At 39.3% G+C, this 15,697-nt stretch overlaps 1 protein-coding gene across 1 annotated transcript; it reads left to right on the forward strand.

Annotated features, from left to right (window-relative positions):
* The first annotated feature begins 2,363 nt into the window (after positions 1-2,363).
* LOC108366276 (mediator of RNA polymerase II transcription subunit 26-like) lies at positions 2,364-10,388 on the forward strand. Its single transcript, XM_017620614.1, has 5 exons — positions 2,364-2,557; positions 2,619-3,756; positions 3,818-4,663; positions 5,593-5,703; positions 5,802-10,388. Exons 1-5 carry the CDS (start codon positions 2,492-2,494, stop codon positions 10,127-10,129), a joined length of 6,489 nt encoding a protein of 2,162 aa, XP_017476103.1. The 5' UTR covers positions 2,364-2,491; the 3' UTR covers positions 10,130-10,388.
* The last annotated feature ends 5,309 nt before the right edge of the window (positions 10,389-15,697 follow it).

A 15,697-nucleotide genomic window follows, 5' to 3' on the forward strand; every position in this document is an offset into this window, starting at 1 on the left:
CTACAGGAGCAAGTAGAAGTAGGGGAATTGCACCTCATGACTTGATAATAAAAGTTGAAGCAGTTGTGATGCAAATCCGCAATCTAAATATGTACATATGAAGGGTTAGTTAATGGTCTCGCCTAATAGTTAAAGAACTACAATACAATTGTTTGGATGCCGGAATACAAATATGTTCATATAAAGGGTTAGTTAATGGACTTTAAATGTGTGAATCACATGTATTTCCGAGTGTATTTCTGCCATGAAAAACAGCTTCTCATATAAATGCAATCGCCGTTCGGAGTCGGCGTAAACTGTAGGTCCCTCCCCTGTGTGTGACAACATCATGGAGAACGCCACAAATCGGAGGAGAAGTTCGGCCAAACACTAACATATGTATGTGTAAGGGCCAATCTATTATTGTTAAAGAAAGTAATTATTTTTCATCCTTCCTCCTGTGTGTGACAACATCATGGAGAACGCCACAAATCGGAGGAGAAGTTCGGCCAAACACTAACATATGTATGTGTAAGGGCCAATCTATTATTGTTAAAGAAAGTAATTATTTTTCATCCTTCCTCCTGTGTGTGACAACATCATGGAGAACGCCACAAATCGGAGGAGAAGTTCGGCCAAACACTAACATATGTATGTGTAAGGGCCAATCTATTATTGTTAAAGAAAGTAATTATTTTTCATCCTTCCTCCTGTGTGTGACAACATCATGGAGAACGCCACAAATCGGAGGAGAAGTTCGGCCAAACACTAACATATGTATGTGTAAGGGCCAATCTATTATTGTTAAAGAAAGTAATTATTTTTCATCCTTCCTCCTGTGTGTGACAACATCATGGAGAACGCCACAAATCGGAGGAGAAGTTCGGCCAAACACTAACATATGTATGTGTAAGGGCCAATCTATTATTGTTAAAGAAAGTAATTATTTTTCATCCTTGATTTAAATTAATATCAAATAACTTACGGTTCAGAATACAAAGGGGAGGAGAGGATAGTTTTGTGTGTTTTTATTAGTACGTGAAATTTTAGTACCGTAATGTAAACCAAACACATATTTAATATCTGACATTTATATACGTGACGAGTATTATCATATATATATCCCATTCGTTCTTTAGAGAAGTCTCTTGGATGAATGTTTTTAACACGGAGCATATCAATAATGGTTATTTTGATATCTAAAATATGTTTACACAGTATGAGTTCTTTTAGCTATCAAGCCAATTATTTGTTATTGCATCAGCACGTTTTAGTGTAAATATCTGTTTTATTGGTTTTCGATAAAAGTACCTTCTCCAATACTTAAAAATATTTGTATACCCGAGCGCACTTGTACACAAGAGTATTATAACTTTGTTTACGTAACGATTCTTTGTAATAGCCTAAATGAATCGGGATAGATACAGACAAATGTATACATAAACGGTCAGATTGAAAAGAGAAATCCATTAAGCCGTGAGTCTATCCGTCCGTCGTACGTACGTCTGGGCACACGATAACTCGAGTAAAAATTGAAATATCTTAACGAAACTTGGTACGTGTATTTCTTTTAAGTCGAGGACAGATGGTATTGAAAATGGAAAAAATCGGACAATAACCATGCCTACCTTCCATATAACGGTAGTTTTCAGAAATACCAAAAATGCGATATTAAGTTTTTCAAAAATTCTTTAGCAAGAAATACGTTTGTAAAAAAATGTTGGAAACTTGTTATCATTATAGTACTTGAAACATAAAAGCAAAACGTAGAACATTTTTGAAATCGGACTAAAATTACGCATACTTTTCATACACTCACAACAATCACTTGAAAAGAAATAACATTGTTATGGAACTTCGGAAACTGGGTGTGTTACCGCCCACTTATAGCTAAAATTATTTATTTATTTATTTATTACAGTCATCTGACCTATATATTTATGAGGCCATGAGAACAGAAGTGGCCTAAACTAAAATTGATTTTTTTTTTGTACTTGCCTATTTAATATAGTTAATTATTTCTTAATTTCAAGGTACAGAGCTACATAACGTTCCATCAAATTAAGGAATAAGCGATCTTTACTTTAAAATTTATTACTTCTCACGGCCTCATATATACCGTATCTCTTTACGTCTAACAGAATGTACTATCGACGATGTTTGAAATGTGGTAAAACCAGTGTAACGATAGTTTTCGGAAAGGTGAAAAAACTATATTTAAAACGTGCGCGCGGGTATTTAATCTTAGACTTTTTTGTTTTTTTTTTATATTGAACTGTTAAAAGTTTGTTTCAAATAGATCTAACTTTTAAGGGGTTTAAAAAGTTCTAACATACAATGAAATACAATTTTAACTGTTTATTTCTACTTCACAGCAATTGGGATTAATTATATTCTATCCACCTGAGAAAAAAGCCGAAATTCTTCAGTGTCCATGAGCACCAGTAATAGTTTTGTTATTTAGTTGCAGTTATCGTTCAACGTATACTATTTTTCGTTTTGTTCATTATAAATGAACACCAAGTATATACATGATTTAACTTTTCGTTTATGTCAAGCGCTCGATCGAAATTATGATGTAAGTATTTTTAAATAATTATTTTTGAATATTGATGCAGAAATTGATAATTTACTTACAGGTGGTTAATATGGATACAGTCATGTCAGTTATTTCCACTTTGGAGGGCACAACGATTACAAAAGAGCAATTGGAGGCCACCAGATTGGCAAAATTTATAAACCTCTTAAGGCGTCGTACTAAGGATGAGCACTTAGCGCGCCGAGCTAAGTCTTTAGTAAAGAAATGGCGTGAAATGGTTGGAATTCAACAACAGCAACAGCATGTAACTGAAACAACGGCTATCCCTTCGTCTGCAGCTCTGCAACCTAGCATATACCAACAACAACGTATGCGGTCGCAATCAATATCCCCGGCAGCATCATCATTGCATTTTGATACAATACAGCAGCATTCAAATTCTAATAGTTGTCAAGCTGTTGCTGTGATTGCTGCTACCTCTACTTCTGAAAACACACCACGTCTAACGAGTGTGACATCTGTCCCTTTGTCTTCAATATCTGCAAGAAGTGCCAATGCGAATGTACATAATAGCAATAAAAGACTTGAAGGGCAAAATGAATTCGTTGAATCTGGGTTAAACATTCATGTCAGAAAACCGCCGACAAGTTTTGAGAATGTTCTAAGTAGTTTCGGTGATGCCCAGGACAGCAATATTGGTATAACATGTGATAATTCAACATTTCGCCATAAGGTAATTAAGCCTGTGAAACAACGTGTAACTCCACTGGATCATACAGAAACTTTTATAATTGATCAATCATCAAATTCCAACTCAGAAAGCTTGATTCTTCCAACAAATAGTCGACCTTCAAACATAGCTCCTATTGTTATTGATATACAGGATTCAAACTCCGGCTCAAACTTAGTTACTTCGATACTCATGAACCCCGCAGTTGGCTGCAAAATAGCGTCGTCTAAACCAAACAAAGCACAATCCGCTAACTTAGATAGCAAACCCAACATAACTACTTCGGCATTCCCATCTTTGAAATCAAAAAAACTTAAAAAGGAGAAAAAACGCAGAGATAGGGTTGACGTCAATGCTCAAGGTGGTATAGATAACATCGATGGTGTCAAAATGTCTGCTGTATTAGATGAAAATTCATCCAACCCACAACGTCGTCAGCAATCTGGGGACAATGCAGAACAATTTACGTCCTTTGTTAAGGAAGACAAATCTCGCTTAGCATATCCAGGTATATTTAATTATTAATTGCTTTGCATTATTGGCCACTATTTATTCGTTTCTTTGTTTAGAAATCCTTTCACTTCTGGATAACAGCTCAGTTAGCTCTATGTTTCCTCCAGAAGGCTCTACAAATCCTGTTGATGACACAAATAAAGTAAAGTCATGGACTAGTAACAGTAGCCATGCGCCTTTAAACTTATCAACATCTGACTTAACTTTCACTGGAAAATTCAAGCAAGGCAATACTTTGCCTTCGACAACTTCTGGCAACGAATTAATTGGGTTCAATGCGCACCGTCGCACCGTTTCTCCAAAACAGGTTCCTACAAATAGCTTTTCATTACAAACTGGACACTCGGCAACAAAATTTATGCCATTTCGAGAAGTTGGCTCAAATTCTAATGACAGCAATTCGAATAGTCAAGCTTCTCAAATGGATCTCATCGATATAGTTAGTAATGATAAAATGGTGCATGCTTTTCAGGCCCAAAGAAAACAAGATAGTTCGAATCCCCAACAAAAAACAGTTGGGGCTGCAAACATATCAACATCGCAAGCAGTACCAGCACCGGCATTTTTCCCACAAAAAATTCCACCCTCGAATACTATGGAAGCTACGATTGTTGCGGCTTCAAATACTCTTGTTTCGTCGGACAAAAAACTACCTAGAAAGCGAGGTCGTAAAAAAGGATCTAAGGGTGTTGATTCTGTTATTGCAAAAGAGACAAGTCTCACTTCCCAAATGCTCATGACATCTTTGGGTAGTGGAAATAAAAAGGTCAAAACCACAAAAGAGCTGTATGCTGAAATGCAAAACCGAAAATTAGGTATAGCCGTCACTTCGTCTTCGCCGACTTCAAGCGGCTGGCCAGTACCACAGCAACAAACCTCTCGTCCCACATCATCTTGTTCAGGTACGTTTCACTCCCTAATAAATAAATAAATATGCTTAATGCGAGGTTGAAGTTGGCAGCTGTCTAAGCTCGAGCGGTAAGACTATTTGTTGGCACTCTAGTTAAAATATTTATTTTTATATAAATGTATATTTATTTATTCAGCATATTTTGCTAAGTTTTTGTCGCTTTCAGTTGGACTTGTTTATTTAGTGGATGCATTTCTAATGCTTTTTCTATTTCTTAGATGTTGCTTTTGTTACCATCTATGATGTCTTTAATGCCTTTATTAATCTTCGAGTTTGGGTATATGTTAGTCGGTGCTCTATCGTGAGTGTTCTTACCCAAAAGGAGCAAGTTAGCGGTTGTGTTTAGCGAAGATGTGAGCTGTGTTAAAAAAGGCCAGTTTCAGTCCGAAGCCTAGCTAATTTGATTGAATGTAATATGTTCTAAATGGGCTGAGATTTATGAAAGTGTGGACCTCCCTCAGATTTCAGCCCTTCAGTCATCTGTAGACAAAAAACTAAATAAAGCTATTGGATAAAGTTATCCAAGAGGAGTTTATATTTTAACGATAGGCATACGGCTTATGCTATAAGCCTGATTCTCCGTGCTAGAGGTGGGTTGTTAAGGCGTAACGCAAGATCCTTTTCAGATAAGAAATCCGTGTTCTGTTTGCAACTTGGGGACTGCTGAATATACCTTCCGTTGTGTTAATTGCTTTGACGAGCGACTTTGGACTTTTCTTCAGATTAAAATATCCCTAGAGTTCAATTATGCTGCACTTTATCGTTATATTAGCAGTTATCTAAAGTACAGAGATTTAGTAATGAATGAATTTGACTGAATTTACTATTTGTTTAGTGCTCGGTTTTTAAGTGGTTTAAATATACTACTGTTACTACTACTATTTTATTAGATTTCTAACACTAAACTTTTTTTATTGCTAGAACCTTCCTTGCAATCGCCGCATACATTCGATGCTTGTTCAACTAATGCTACTATGTCTACCGGGACGACACGATTTACACCTGATAATTTCCTAAATAATACACATGCTGGTAAATATTGTCGAAGTCAAAAATAACAAATATGTTGTTTAGTGCTAGAAAAAAATTGTAATTTTGATTTTTGTTACGTCTACATTTCTCTCTTTAAGACGAAGGTGAAACTACTAGCGATACAGTCACTTCAGAACCATCACGCGATAGCTCCGCATTACCTCAGCACTTGAAGCGTTCTTTATCCATTGATAGCAACAGTAATTCACAATTCCTTTCTTCAGTAAAAATTACTGCTATTCCGCGGTCTACAACCGAAATGCAAAGTAGTGATACCGCGAATAAAATTGCCGCCGTTGAGAAACAGTTGCTTGAAATCTTTAAAAAATTGCCACCTGTACCGAATATAACTGCTATTGAGTTGAAATTCACGGAAGAATCAATACCATGTACTTGCAAAATTACTGAAATTTCTCCAGAAAACCGTGCTCAAAAGGAATCTATTAAAACGCAGGAAGCTGAAATAGAGGCTATAAAAGTAGTACCAGAGCAAAACAATAGGCAAAGCGCTTCTCAAGAGCGAACCTTTGTTAAAACGGTTGTAAGGAGTGAGGCAACTGGTGGAATCACTATAATTCCTGGCGAATCTGAACTAAAGCAGATGCCACAGGAGACGTCTCCATCACCCTCAACACGTCCAAAGCCTAAAAAATCCATATTCGACCTAGATTTCGATGATGATGATGATCCACTAAACACTTTAAAAGCTGAAGCCGCTGCTGCCATTTTGGAAAAAGAGAATGTAGACGAAACTCTTAAAGTTGAAGAGCAAGCAGAACCACAAGTGAGTACCACAGTCGTAAATCAGTTTGAGTCACAGTTACTCGACTATAAAATGTCCATTGAACAAGCAATGATTGAGGAGGCACCAATGCGTATATTTCCCACGTATGAAGTAGAAGAGGATCCCCTTTGTATGGCCAAACAACGTTTCGACATACAAACGCAAAAAATTACAAAATTTCACATTGATGCCTTACATAATTGCTTCATACCGAACGTAAACGGTAACTGGGATAATGCAAATAGCACCATAGGCTCTAAAGTGACACTGGATGAAGTCATAGCAGCCGTTGATGCCGAGACCGGATATGTTATATCCGATGGCTGCAATGTTGTTCCAAAGTACGGTTCCCTTGTGAAAGAACGAATCCGTAAAGATTTAAGTCATATAAGTTTTTCCAAAAATTATAAGTCGAAAAAGGTAACTGCTACCATGGAGCAAATGTACGTCGTACCATTTCTGGGTGTTGCTCGTTCAATATTGGTGAGCAAGAAAAGAAAATCGCACAATCATAGAACATGCCGCAAAATTAAAGTGACTGCATTGAACAATTGTCTCAACCAGAATATAAATGATGCAGAATCACAGTTCCAGGAAAATAAGAAAACTGAAGAGTACAAGACTGATGAAGATAGAATTGGAATCAGTGAGATCAAGAAAGATACTGAATCGGATTCTACACCCAAGGAAACAACATCAAAAAAGTTAATAGACATTTATAAACACTCACTAAATCCTGATGTTAAGCTTGGTGTGATAAAACCTTTTGACTTGGCGACTAGTACAATTGTAGGTAAAAATAACAATAATAACGTCACACTTAAAGACATTACAATCGATGTAATCGGTCACAGCACTGATATGTTTCATTTAAATGCGGACGTTCATAATTGCCAGAATCTGCTCGCGATTGCTGATCATTTGGATTACAGCTCAAAATCTGCTCACAATGCCACTGCTGAAATGGATATAGGTATACAGGAACAATCCGATGACCAACAAAAATATCGTAGCGAATCCAGTTCTGTTCGTGACCTAATAAGTGGTACTACTACTGGTAAGGATATATTCCCAAACATGTTGCAGCTCCCTGTAACCAAGGAGAGTGCAGAGTATACACATATGAATGAAAATAAATCTAGCAGGCGAAGCAGCAGTTGTAGTAACTCAAGTTTAAAGCAAACTCAGCAGTCGATCAACTTGAAATTAAGGCGTAAATTCCAAGAGCAGAAATTGTTAGATGTAAACGGTGACCGCAAACGTAGACGTAAGAAGTTGAAGCGACGCTGTACCACTGACGATAATGCTGGTAAAGAGAGTAAGCACCCAAAATTAAAGCGAATCAAAATAGCAATAAATGGCGATGTCGCGACGCAAATGCAAATATCAGGTGGTAGCAGCAATAATTGTACTGATGAAGACAGTGAAGACCAGCATACGGACACATGTAGCCTAAACGAAAATGACGATGGTGATGGAGAAATCACAGCTGATGATGAAAATGAACGCGCAATTAGGGCTAGTGCCGCAAACGAAGATGTTGAATCAATAAATAGCGCAGGCAGCAGCATTTTAACTTACAATAGATTTAACCTGACAAACGCTGATGACGAGCTTGATGCAAATTCTGCGGAAAACCATTGTACTGCTGAACAAGAAATAGGCTATGAGGAGTATGGAGACCTCGATGTTGATGCGGATGTCGAGTTCGATGAATACGAAGACGCCGAAGACTACAGTGGCGATTTTCATGAAGTTGTTACGCGGGATATATCTGCACCTTCAACGGGAAACAACCACATTGTTTTAACTATCAAGAAAACGCCTAGTAAAACTAATTCACCTTCAAACTCTCTTTCTGCCATCTCGCCTGTAGTTGTTAGCAATAACGAAAACGGCTCCCAAACATCAGGTGTAACAACCGTACCTATTGTTTCTAAGGGATCTGTACATACCGCGCATTCTATCGGTGAAATTGAGAATAATGCGTTAATCGTTAAGAAGTTAGACCTTGACGAAGATAAAAGTCTGGAGTCGTTGGTGCCAATTTCAGAAGTTTCCAATATATTGATCAGTGGTGTTAAGGAAAATCAAACACAATTGCTATCCCATACCCAAACTGATGCGGATATAATTAGTGATATTCAAGATGCCGAAAGAAATTCACCAAAAAGATCTGAAAGCTTAGCATCGACATCATCCCTTGAACTTGCGCCATTCATAGCGAAATATGTGTATAATGAATGTCGAAAAAAACGTCGTAGGCGTAAAATTAAAAGGGCTGAAAGTGTTGCCAAGGACTGTCTGCGAGATATAAAGCTACACCACGAGTTATTTTTTCCATTTGAACTCATTATCAGTGACAACGACGGTATAAAACATAATATTCTTAATATCAGCAGCTGCAGTTCTAGTTGTGTCGAAGATAGCGATTACGATGATAGGGATGGATCCGTGCCAATAGCTACAAGTTGTAAAACAAGAGACAAAACTTATCCCTCCAGGCATTCACAAATTGGTATTAAATTAGAAACAAGTATTGAGTCCTGCGAAAGAAATAGTGATATCAGTGGTCTTCAGCAGCGGGACCGTACTTTGACCTCATCTTGTTCGACATACTCAAGTTCTACATGTGATTCGCTGATTAAATATCGAGTAAAATTGGACTGCTGTAATGATTCCGGTGATATCCCAACCGAGGCAGCGGAAGTTCGTCGAGTAGAAAATGCATCTGCTGAGAATCAAAGCGAAAAAAATTACATTAACGCTGAATCCTCTCCGGTCGAAAATACTCCTTACTCGAACGAGGTTAATAGTACCACGCTGGCTGATACTACTGACAAAAACATAGAGGATAATGTCAACGAGGATTTGCCTTTAGAAAACAATGGTCTATTACACTCATTTAACAATATCTATTACACAGTAGATAAGTTCGAGGATGAAAACACTAATGGAGCCATAAATAATGGCAATATTATCGGAAGTACCGATAGTCTTTTAATTGGCGATAATGTAGTCCTTGGCCCTGCTGCCGTCAATGCAGCAAATCAACAGGAGCGAGAGCTCCCAAATAAAAATTGTGATGATTATAATAACATTTATAATAAAAACAGTAATAATATTAATTTAATTAGATACAATAATAACGAGCCTAGTTTAGTAACACATGTTTATCGTAATAAAAAAAGCGGTAGTAGTATTGAAGATGATCAGCAGCAGAAAGGAAATTGTTTAACATCTGGTGATGATTATAATGCTAACATTGATGATTATGTTTGCAAGAACTATGGAGAGGAATTGATCGTTAACAACGACGATAAAAAAACTGTCTTTAATTCTGGTAGTAATCAAATCGAACCCAAAGCTGGTGATAAGGAAGATCTAAGTTTCAACAGTAGCGGTGAAAACTACGAAATCGCGCATGCTGGATTGTCATCTATGCAAACTCGCTGTTCGCAAGTAATGCTGCCTCACAAAGAATTTCGCACTGGCCTACGCGCTGTCGACGAGGATGTAGATGATGAAGATGGCAACAACTGTGGGCGCATTCAGCAATTCAAGGAGTGGCATCAAGTGTTGCAATTGCGTTCCTACAATGATGATCTGCTTACTGTGCTACCATACGTGGTTCTTGATTGAGTTTAAACGAAGTTTGTAATTCGTTACGTTTATTTAGGGCAGTTATTTGTACTGCTGAGTTGTATATGTTTTACGATCCGCGTTTGTTAAATATTATAAAACAATTAAAACATAGCTTATAATAAAAATAAAATAATGAATTATGATAACATGAACTATAATAAAAAAATTAGATTAAAAAAAAATATTTGTAATGAATATGCAATAACTACCATTGCACATATTTGGAAAATATAATATACCACATATGCATTTGTTACCTTGTGTTTTTTGGCTGTTGTTAAAAAGTTGGTTGGTTGGTTGGTTTGTTGTAGTGCTACACAGTCAGGAATAAATTAGCGCATAAAAGCCCCATTTTACCGCACTTTTCGTGGAAAATGATATTATTTTTTCTACCGTAGCTTACCTTCCTGCGGTTTAGTCGAAAAAGTACGTTCCTAAGGGATCTTCATTCGTATTTATTCAAGCCTAGAAAAACGCCAGTGTTGGTCCGGATCAACTCGTTACTCTGGAATTATCTCGGGAAATAACTGTATTAAGACCTACAGGAAACGATCTGTTTCGTTAAGTTAGAGGGGTGTTCACTGAGTAAGATTGAGGTGAAATGGTGTGATGTCTTTATAATTGCCTCGACGCCTAATTTTCAGAAAAATTTTACATTTAAAATTTAAAAAAGCAAATTATATATTGTTGTCCCAAGCATTAAACGGGGACATTTTAGTTGTAAACAGGGACACGGGGACAAAGAGTCCGAAACAGCGACATGTCTCTGGAAACGGGGATGCATGGCAGCCCTTTATTAGTAGTAAAACCAAAAATTCTTCATACTAAATATTCGTTTGCACCACCTTCGCTTGCGTAATTTTCTGCAACAAGTATAGAATAGCGACCGTTTAGCTATAAAATAACCAAAAATGCCGAGTGATAAAACTTTTTACGCTGATTTCAACGATACCAAATCTATTTAGGTCAATAGGTCTATAGGTTTAGATGGCTAGGGAGAGTGAATCCCCCTTACACTTAGGCCAACTAAAGGCCCATTGTGATATCATATGCAATCTTTGTTCCCCTATAATGTTGCGGCAATAGTGCTCTTATATTGATTTCGGATACCTCTGCAAGGAGTTGTAGAGAGGGCTTTCCGAACGTCTGTAGCCGTCTTCTGCTGAGTGCCGGGCACTCGCATATAAGGTGCTGTACACTCTCTTCCTCTTCTTCGCATCTGCAGCTGTGACAGTAATCTGGCGCGCTCACTCCCAATCTGGATGGCCAGCACTTCCGCCTGGTATACACTGCAAGGGTGTGGAAGGCGAAAAAATGTTTCCAGTTCCAGCTCCGGGGAGAAGACTCCTCCCCCGACCTTTCCGTCGAGTTTGGAGTCATCAGTGAACATATTTATAGCGTTGCGTATATGGTGAGGCCTGGTGTCCCAGTCCTTTCGAGTTGGTATGGTAATTATATAGTTTTTGGTGAAGGTGTTTGATGGTATGCAGTAGTCAGTACTTGCAGGTATCGATATGGGCGCCCTTGTCCCTAGGATTGTTGAATGGCCTGATGGACTATAAGTCCAGAAGCCTGCCTCTCTAAGTCTTAAGGCTGCTATAGTGGCTATTTCCCGAACTACCAGATCAAGCGGGGGNAAGGTGTTTGATGGTATGCAGTAGTCAGTACTTGCAGGTATCGATATGGGCGCCCTTGTCCCTAGGATTGTCGAATGGCCTGATGGACTATAAGTCCAGAAGCCTGCCTCTCTAAGTCTTAAGGCTGCTATAGTGGCTATTTCCCGAGCTACCAGATCAAGCGGGGGCAGATGTAGGACCGCGTTAAGAGCTTCGGTCGGGGAGGAACAAAGAGCTCCACTTATGCATAGCTCTGCACTCCTTTGTACCTTTTGAAGTTGCCTGAGCGCTGTTGTCTTATTCGAGGGTAGGCCACTATACTAGGGCTCCTTAAAGCAGAATCGGGCGAACAATGGAAGTGTAGATCCAGTGAACTATCTTAGGTACGAAGCCCCACGATACCCCGATCGCCTTTTTACATGTGAAAAGTGCTGTGGTGGCTTTCTTGATGCGTTCCATTGTGTTGTCATTCCAGAGCAGTTTGCTGTCAAGAACTACTCCAAGATACCTGGCAGTGCGTTTTAATTCCAGGCGTGAGCCATCGAGTTTGGGTGGTATAAGAGCCGGTACTTTGTATCGCCTGGTAAAGAGGACTAGTTCTGTTTTAGCTGTGTTCACCTCAAGACCGATGTTTTTGGTCCAAGTAACGAGTGAGCCAAGAGCAGCTTCTATAAGATCACATAGAGTTTGAGGAAATTTTCCCTGTACGATAACCGCTACATAATCGGCGTATGCGACTACCCCATATCCATCCGCCTCCATGCGCAGGAGCAGTTGGTTCACCGTCACTACCCATAGGAGTGGGGAGAGAACACCCCCCTGTGGAGTGCCCCTACTAACAGACCTACGAGTCGTCTGCCCCCCAATTCGGAGCTAACCACCCTGCTGGTGAGCAATTGGTGGATGATCCTAACCAGGGGTTTCTCCACCCGCAGGTCCGTCAGAGCCGAGGTAATCGCAAACGGGATGCCATGACTAATGCAAATTCCTTTGCTTCTAGTGATTGCTCAATTTTTGAGACTAGCGTGTGGAGGGCAGTCTCCGTGGATCTGCCCTTACTGTAGGCATGTTGTGCATTAGATAACAGAGCTGGGTTAATCGATTGTCTTATATAAGGCCCCTATTGCGAGTGTCGACTGGCAGTAGAATAGAAATTTGTCGATCGAGTCGATCATGTTTTATTTTGCTATTGTGTAACTTGATCGATAAAAATTTGTACTATTGTGAATGGTCGATAGAATTGTAAACAGCTGTTTGATTGTTTACATTTGTTTCTTGAGTGTTTTATTTACATCATTTTTAAAATAATTGCTTTTATTATAAAATTAAAAAAATGGACACAGTTGAAATATGGTTTAGTGATGAAGAAGATGATGCCGAAGCTAATAGATTAGTAGAGTTAGCTAAAGCAAGGAGGGAATTGCGAGATTCGTCGGATCCCTTGGACTTGGAAGGTGTATGTACATGTGTGAGTTTTATGAATAGAAGTTGCGTTCCCGATGCTTCACAGTTTTTAGGCTTTACATGATTTGCAGGAAAAGCTGTTTTCCTCATTAATAAACTTTATGGAAGTTTAAGAAATACGGTACGGTTAAGTTTTTTGTACAATGATGTTGGGTTTTTGTGTCCAAACGCGTGACCCGAGTTTAAAAACTTTAACATAACAACATAACAAGTGTATTGAAAGAATTCAACTTTAATTTAAAATAAAGATTTCAAATTTCCGAGCACTAGTCAATTAATAAATTATGCAGTTTTTTTGTATAAACTTTTGATGTTGGCTCTGCGCAAAAACACTGTGGATGGCGTAGCCGGAGTTATATGCACAAGAAATATTGTATATGTATCTTTTCCAATAGAAGCGGAGCTTCCTACCCTACTCTTTCCGGAAATTCCTTTGCCTATGTCTTCACTCTCCTGCATCAGTACGAACAACCGCGCAAGTTGCCTTTTGTTGCTTATAATTTTTGATCTGTAATTCAGACACATACATGCATATGTATATTTCACAATTTTTTACAACTTCCAGTTCAATTGACTTACTTTTTATCCATTATAGTACCACTTTCTTATGTAAATTTTATAAACGCAAACTCCAACGACTAAAAAACAGCAATAGAAGGATGAGCGATTAAAAAGTATTCACAGTCGCTAATTGAGCGACTAAGCGACACTCGCAATAGCATCGATAATCGATAATCGCTTAATAGTCGTTTATCTACTGCCAGCCGACATTCGCGATAGGGGTGTAAGTCTCCAGGAGTCGTTCCAGAGTCTTAAGTAGAAAGGATGAAAGGGTGATAGGCATAAAATCGCCAGGTTTAGCATGAGAGGCTCTGCCTGCTTTCGTTATGAACACTACCTTGGCTTCTGTCTAGGCTCCGGGAATGTAACCGAGTTTTAGACAGCTGGTGAATATGGTCTTTAGCCATGGCCTTGTACGCTCCATGGTGTGTTGTAGCTGGGCCAGATATATTCCATCCGGTCCTGGCATCTTATAGGGCTTGAAGTTAGATATGGCCCAACAGATTTTCCGGTCGCTTACGATTTCGTTGATGAGCTGTGGTGTAGCCTCTGCTGATTCTGGATCATATAACGTGTCACCGCTGCTTTCTGGGAAGTGATTATCCAAGAGTACTTTAACGGTTTCTGAACTTGAGTCAGTCCAGGACCCATCATCTTTTTGGTTATAGCTAGGTGCTGTAGGTGATTTTGCGAGTACCTTACGGAGTGTAGAGGCTTCGGATGTAGTCTCTATCCCGCTACAAAAATCACTCCACGAGGTGCGTCTCGCTTTCCTGATGGCTTTCTTGTATAAGTTAAGTGTCGATTTATATTGAGCCCAACATGTCTCTAGGGCGTCGCGCTTAGCAGCATTGAAAGCTTTCCTGCATTCTTTGCGAAGTTTATTTAGATCGGAGGACCACCAGGGAGGTTTGTACGCCTCCCTGGTTTTCCTCTTGGGACATGCCTTGATAAGCGCTGTCTCGCAGCTCTCAGCAAAAAAGCTAACAAGGTGATCAAGTTCCTCCCTACTATCTGGTGTATTAAATGGTTCAGAAGGTAGGTTCTCATAAACAAGTTTTCTGTAATACCCCCAATTAGTTTTCCTGATATTTCGTATCTCTTTAGAGACAGGGGGCGAGTCTAATATGCTAAATTCTATGAACCTGGGGTCTGAGAAAGAGTGCTCTTTTAGGACCCTCCACGCAGAGATCTGATTACTGTAAGATTCACTAACGAGGGTGATGTCAAGAACTTCGCTTCGATTGGTTGTGATAAATGTAGGGTCACTTCCCGTGTTGCAAATTGCCAGATTTGTGCTTAGCAAATAGTTATAAAGTGACTCACCTCGCTCGCTTATGTCGGTGCTGCCCCATTGGTTATAATGGGCATTTGCGTCCCCTCCCAGCAGTAGCATCGTGTCCATCGGGTTTGTATTTTTCACCAGCTTCATTAGTGCTGTGAGTGGGAAAGGGCCCTGATAATCGTGGGCCAGGTAAAAAGAGGCCAGCCTGTATTTTCTTCGCTCTATTTCTAGGCTGACCGTGGTGATGTCTCCAGTGCTGAATTGTGGTAGGATAAAAGAGTTTATATTAGTTTTGACTAAAATGCAGGTGCGGGGTTTTCCCTTACCCTGAACACTGAATAGCTTGTACTTCGGGGTCCGCAAGCCACAGATCCTATTACCAGTGATCCATGGCTCTTGGACCAAAGCGATGTCTACTTCACCTGAAGACAGTTGAAGCAGGAGCGCAGCAGATGCTGCTTTACTGTGATGGGTGTTGATTTGGAGTACCTTCATCACGCGAATCTCTCCTCTCTACCACCATCACGTTGGCTTCATCGTCGCTGAGAAGCTCACGCTCTGTATACAGCCTCTGTAAGGCTTCACCTACTTCGGAGCTGGATGAGGCGTACCCGCTCAGCTCTTCGGTTGCTTGGTCGT

Source organism: Rhagoletis zephyria, unplaced genomic scaffold (genome assembly GCF_001687245.7).
Source record: "Rhagoletis zephyria isolate East Lansing unplaced genomic scaffold, Rhagoletis_zephyria_1.1 Rzeph_scaffold_02210, whole genome shotgun sequence".
NCBI lineage: Eukaryota > Metazoa > Arthropoda > Insecta > Diptera > Tephritidae > Rhagoletis > Rhagoletis zephyria.

Excerpts from the sequence above, each read along its gene's own strand:
- LOC108366276 (XM_017620614.1), top strand. The coding sequence starts at position 2,492 with ATGAACACCAAGTATATACATGATTTAACTTTTCGTTTATGTCAAGCG. Across the intron at positions 2,558-2,618 it reads CGCTCGATCGAAATTATGAT|GTGGTTAATATGGATACAGT; the intron begins GTAAGTATTTTT and ends ATTTACTTACAG. Across the intron at positions 3,757-3,817 it reads ATCTCGCTTAGCATATCCAG|AAATCCTTTCACTTCTGGAT; the intron begins GTATATTTAATT and ends TTCTTTGTTTAG.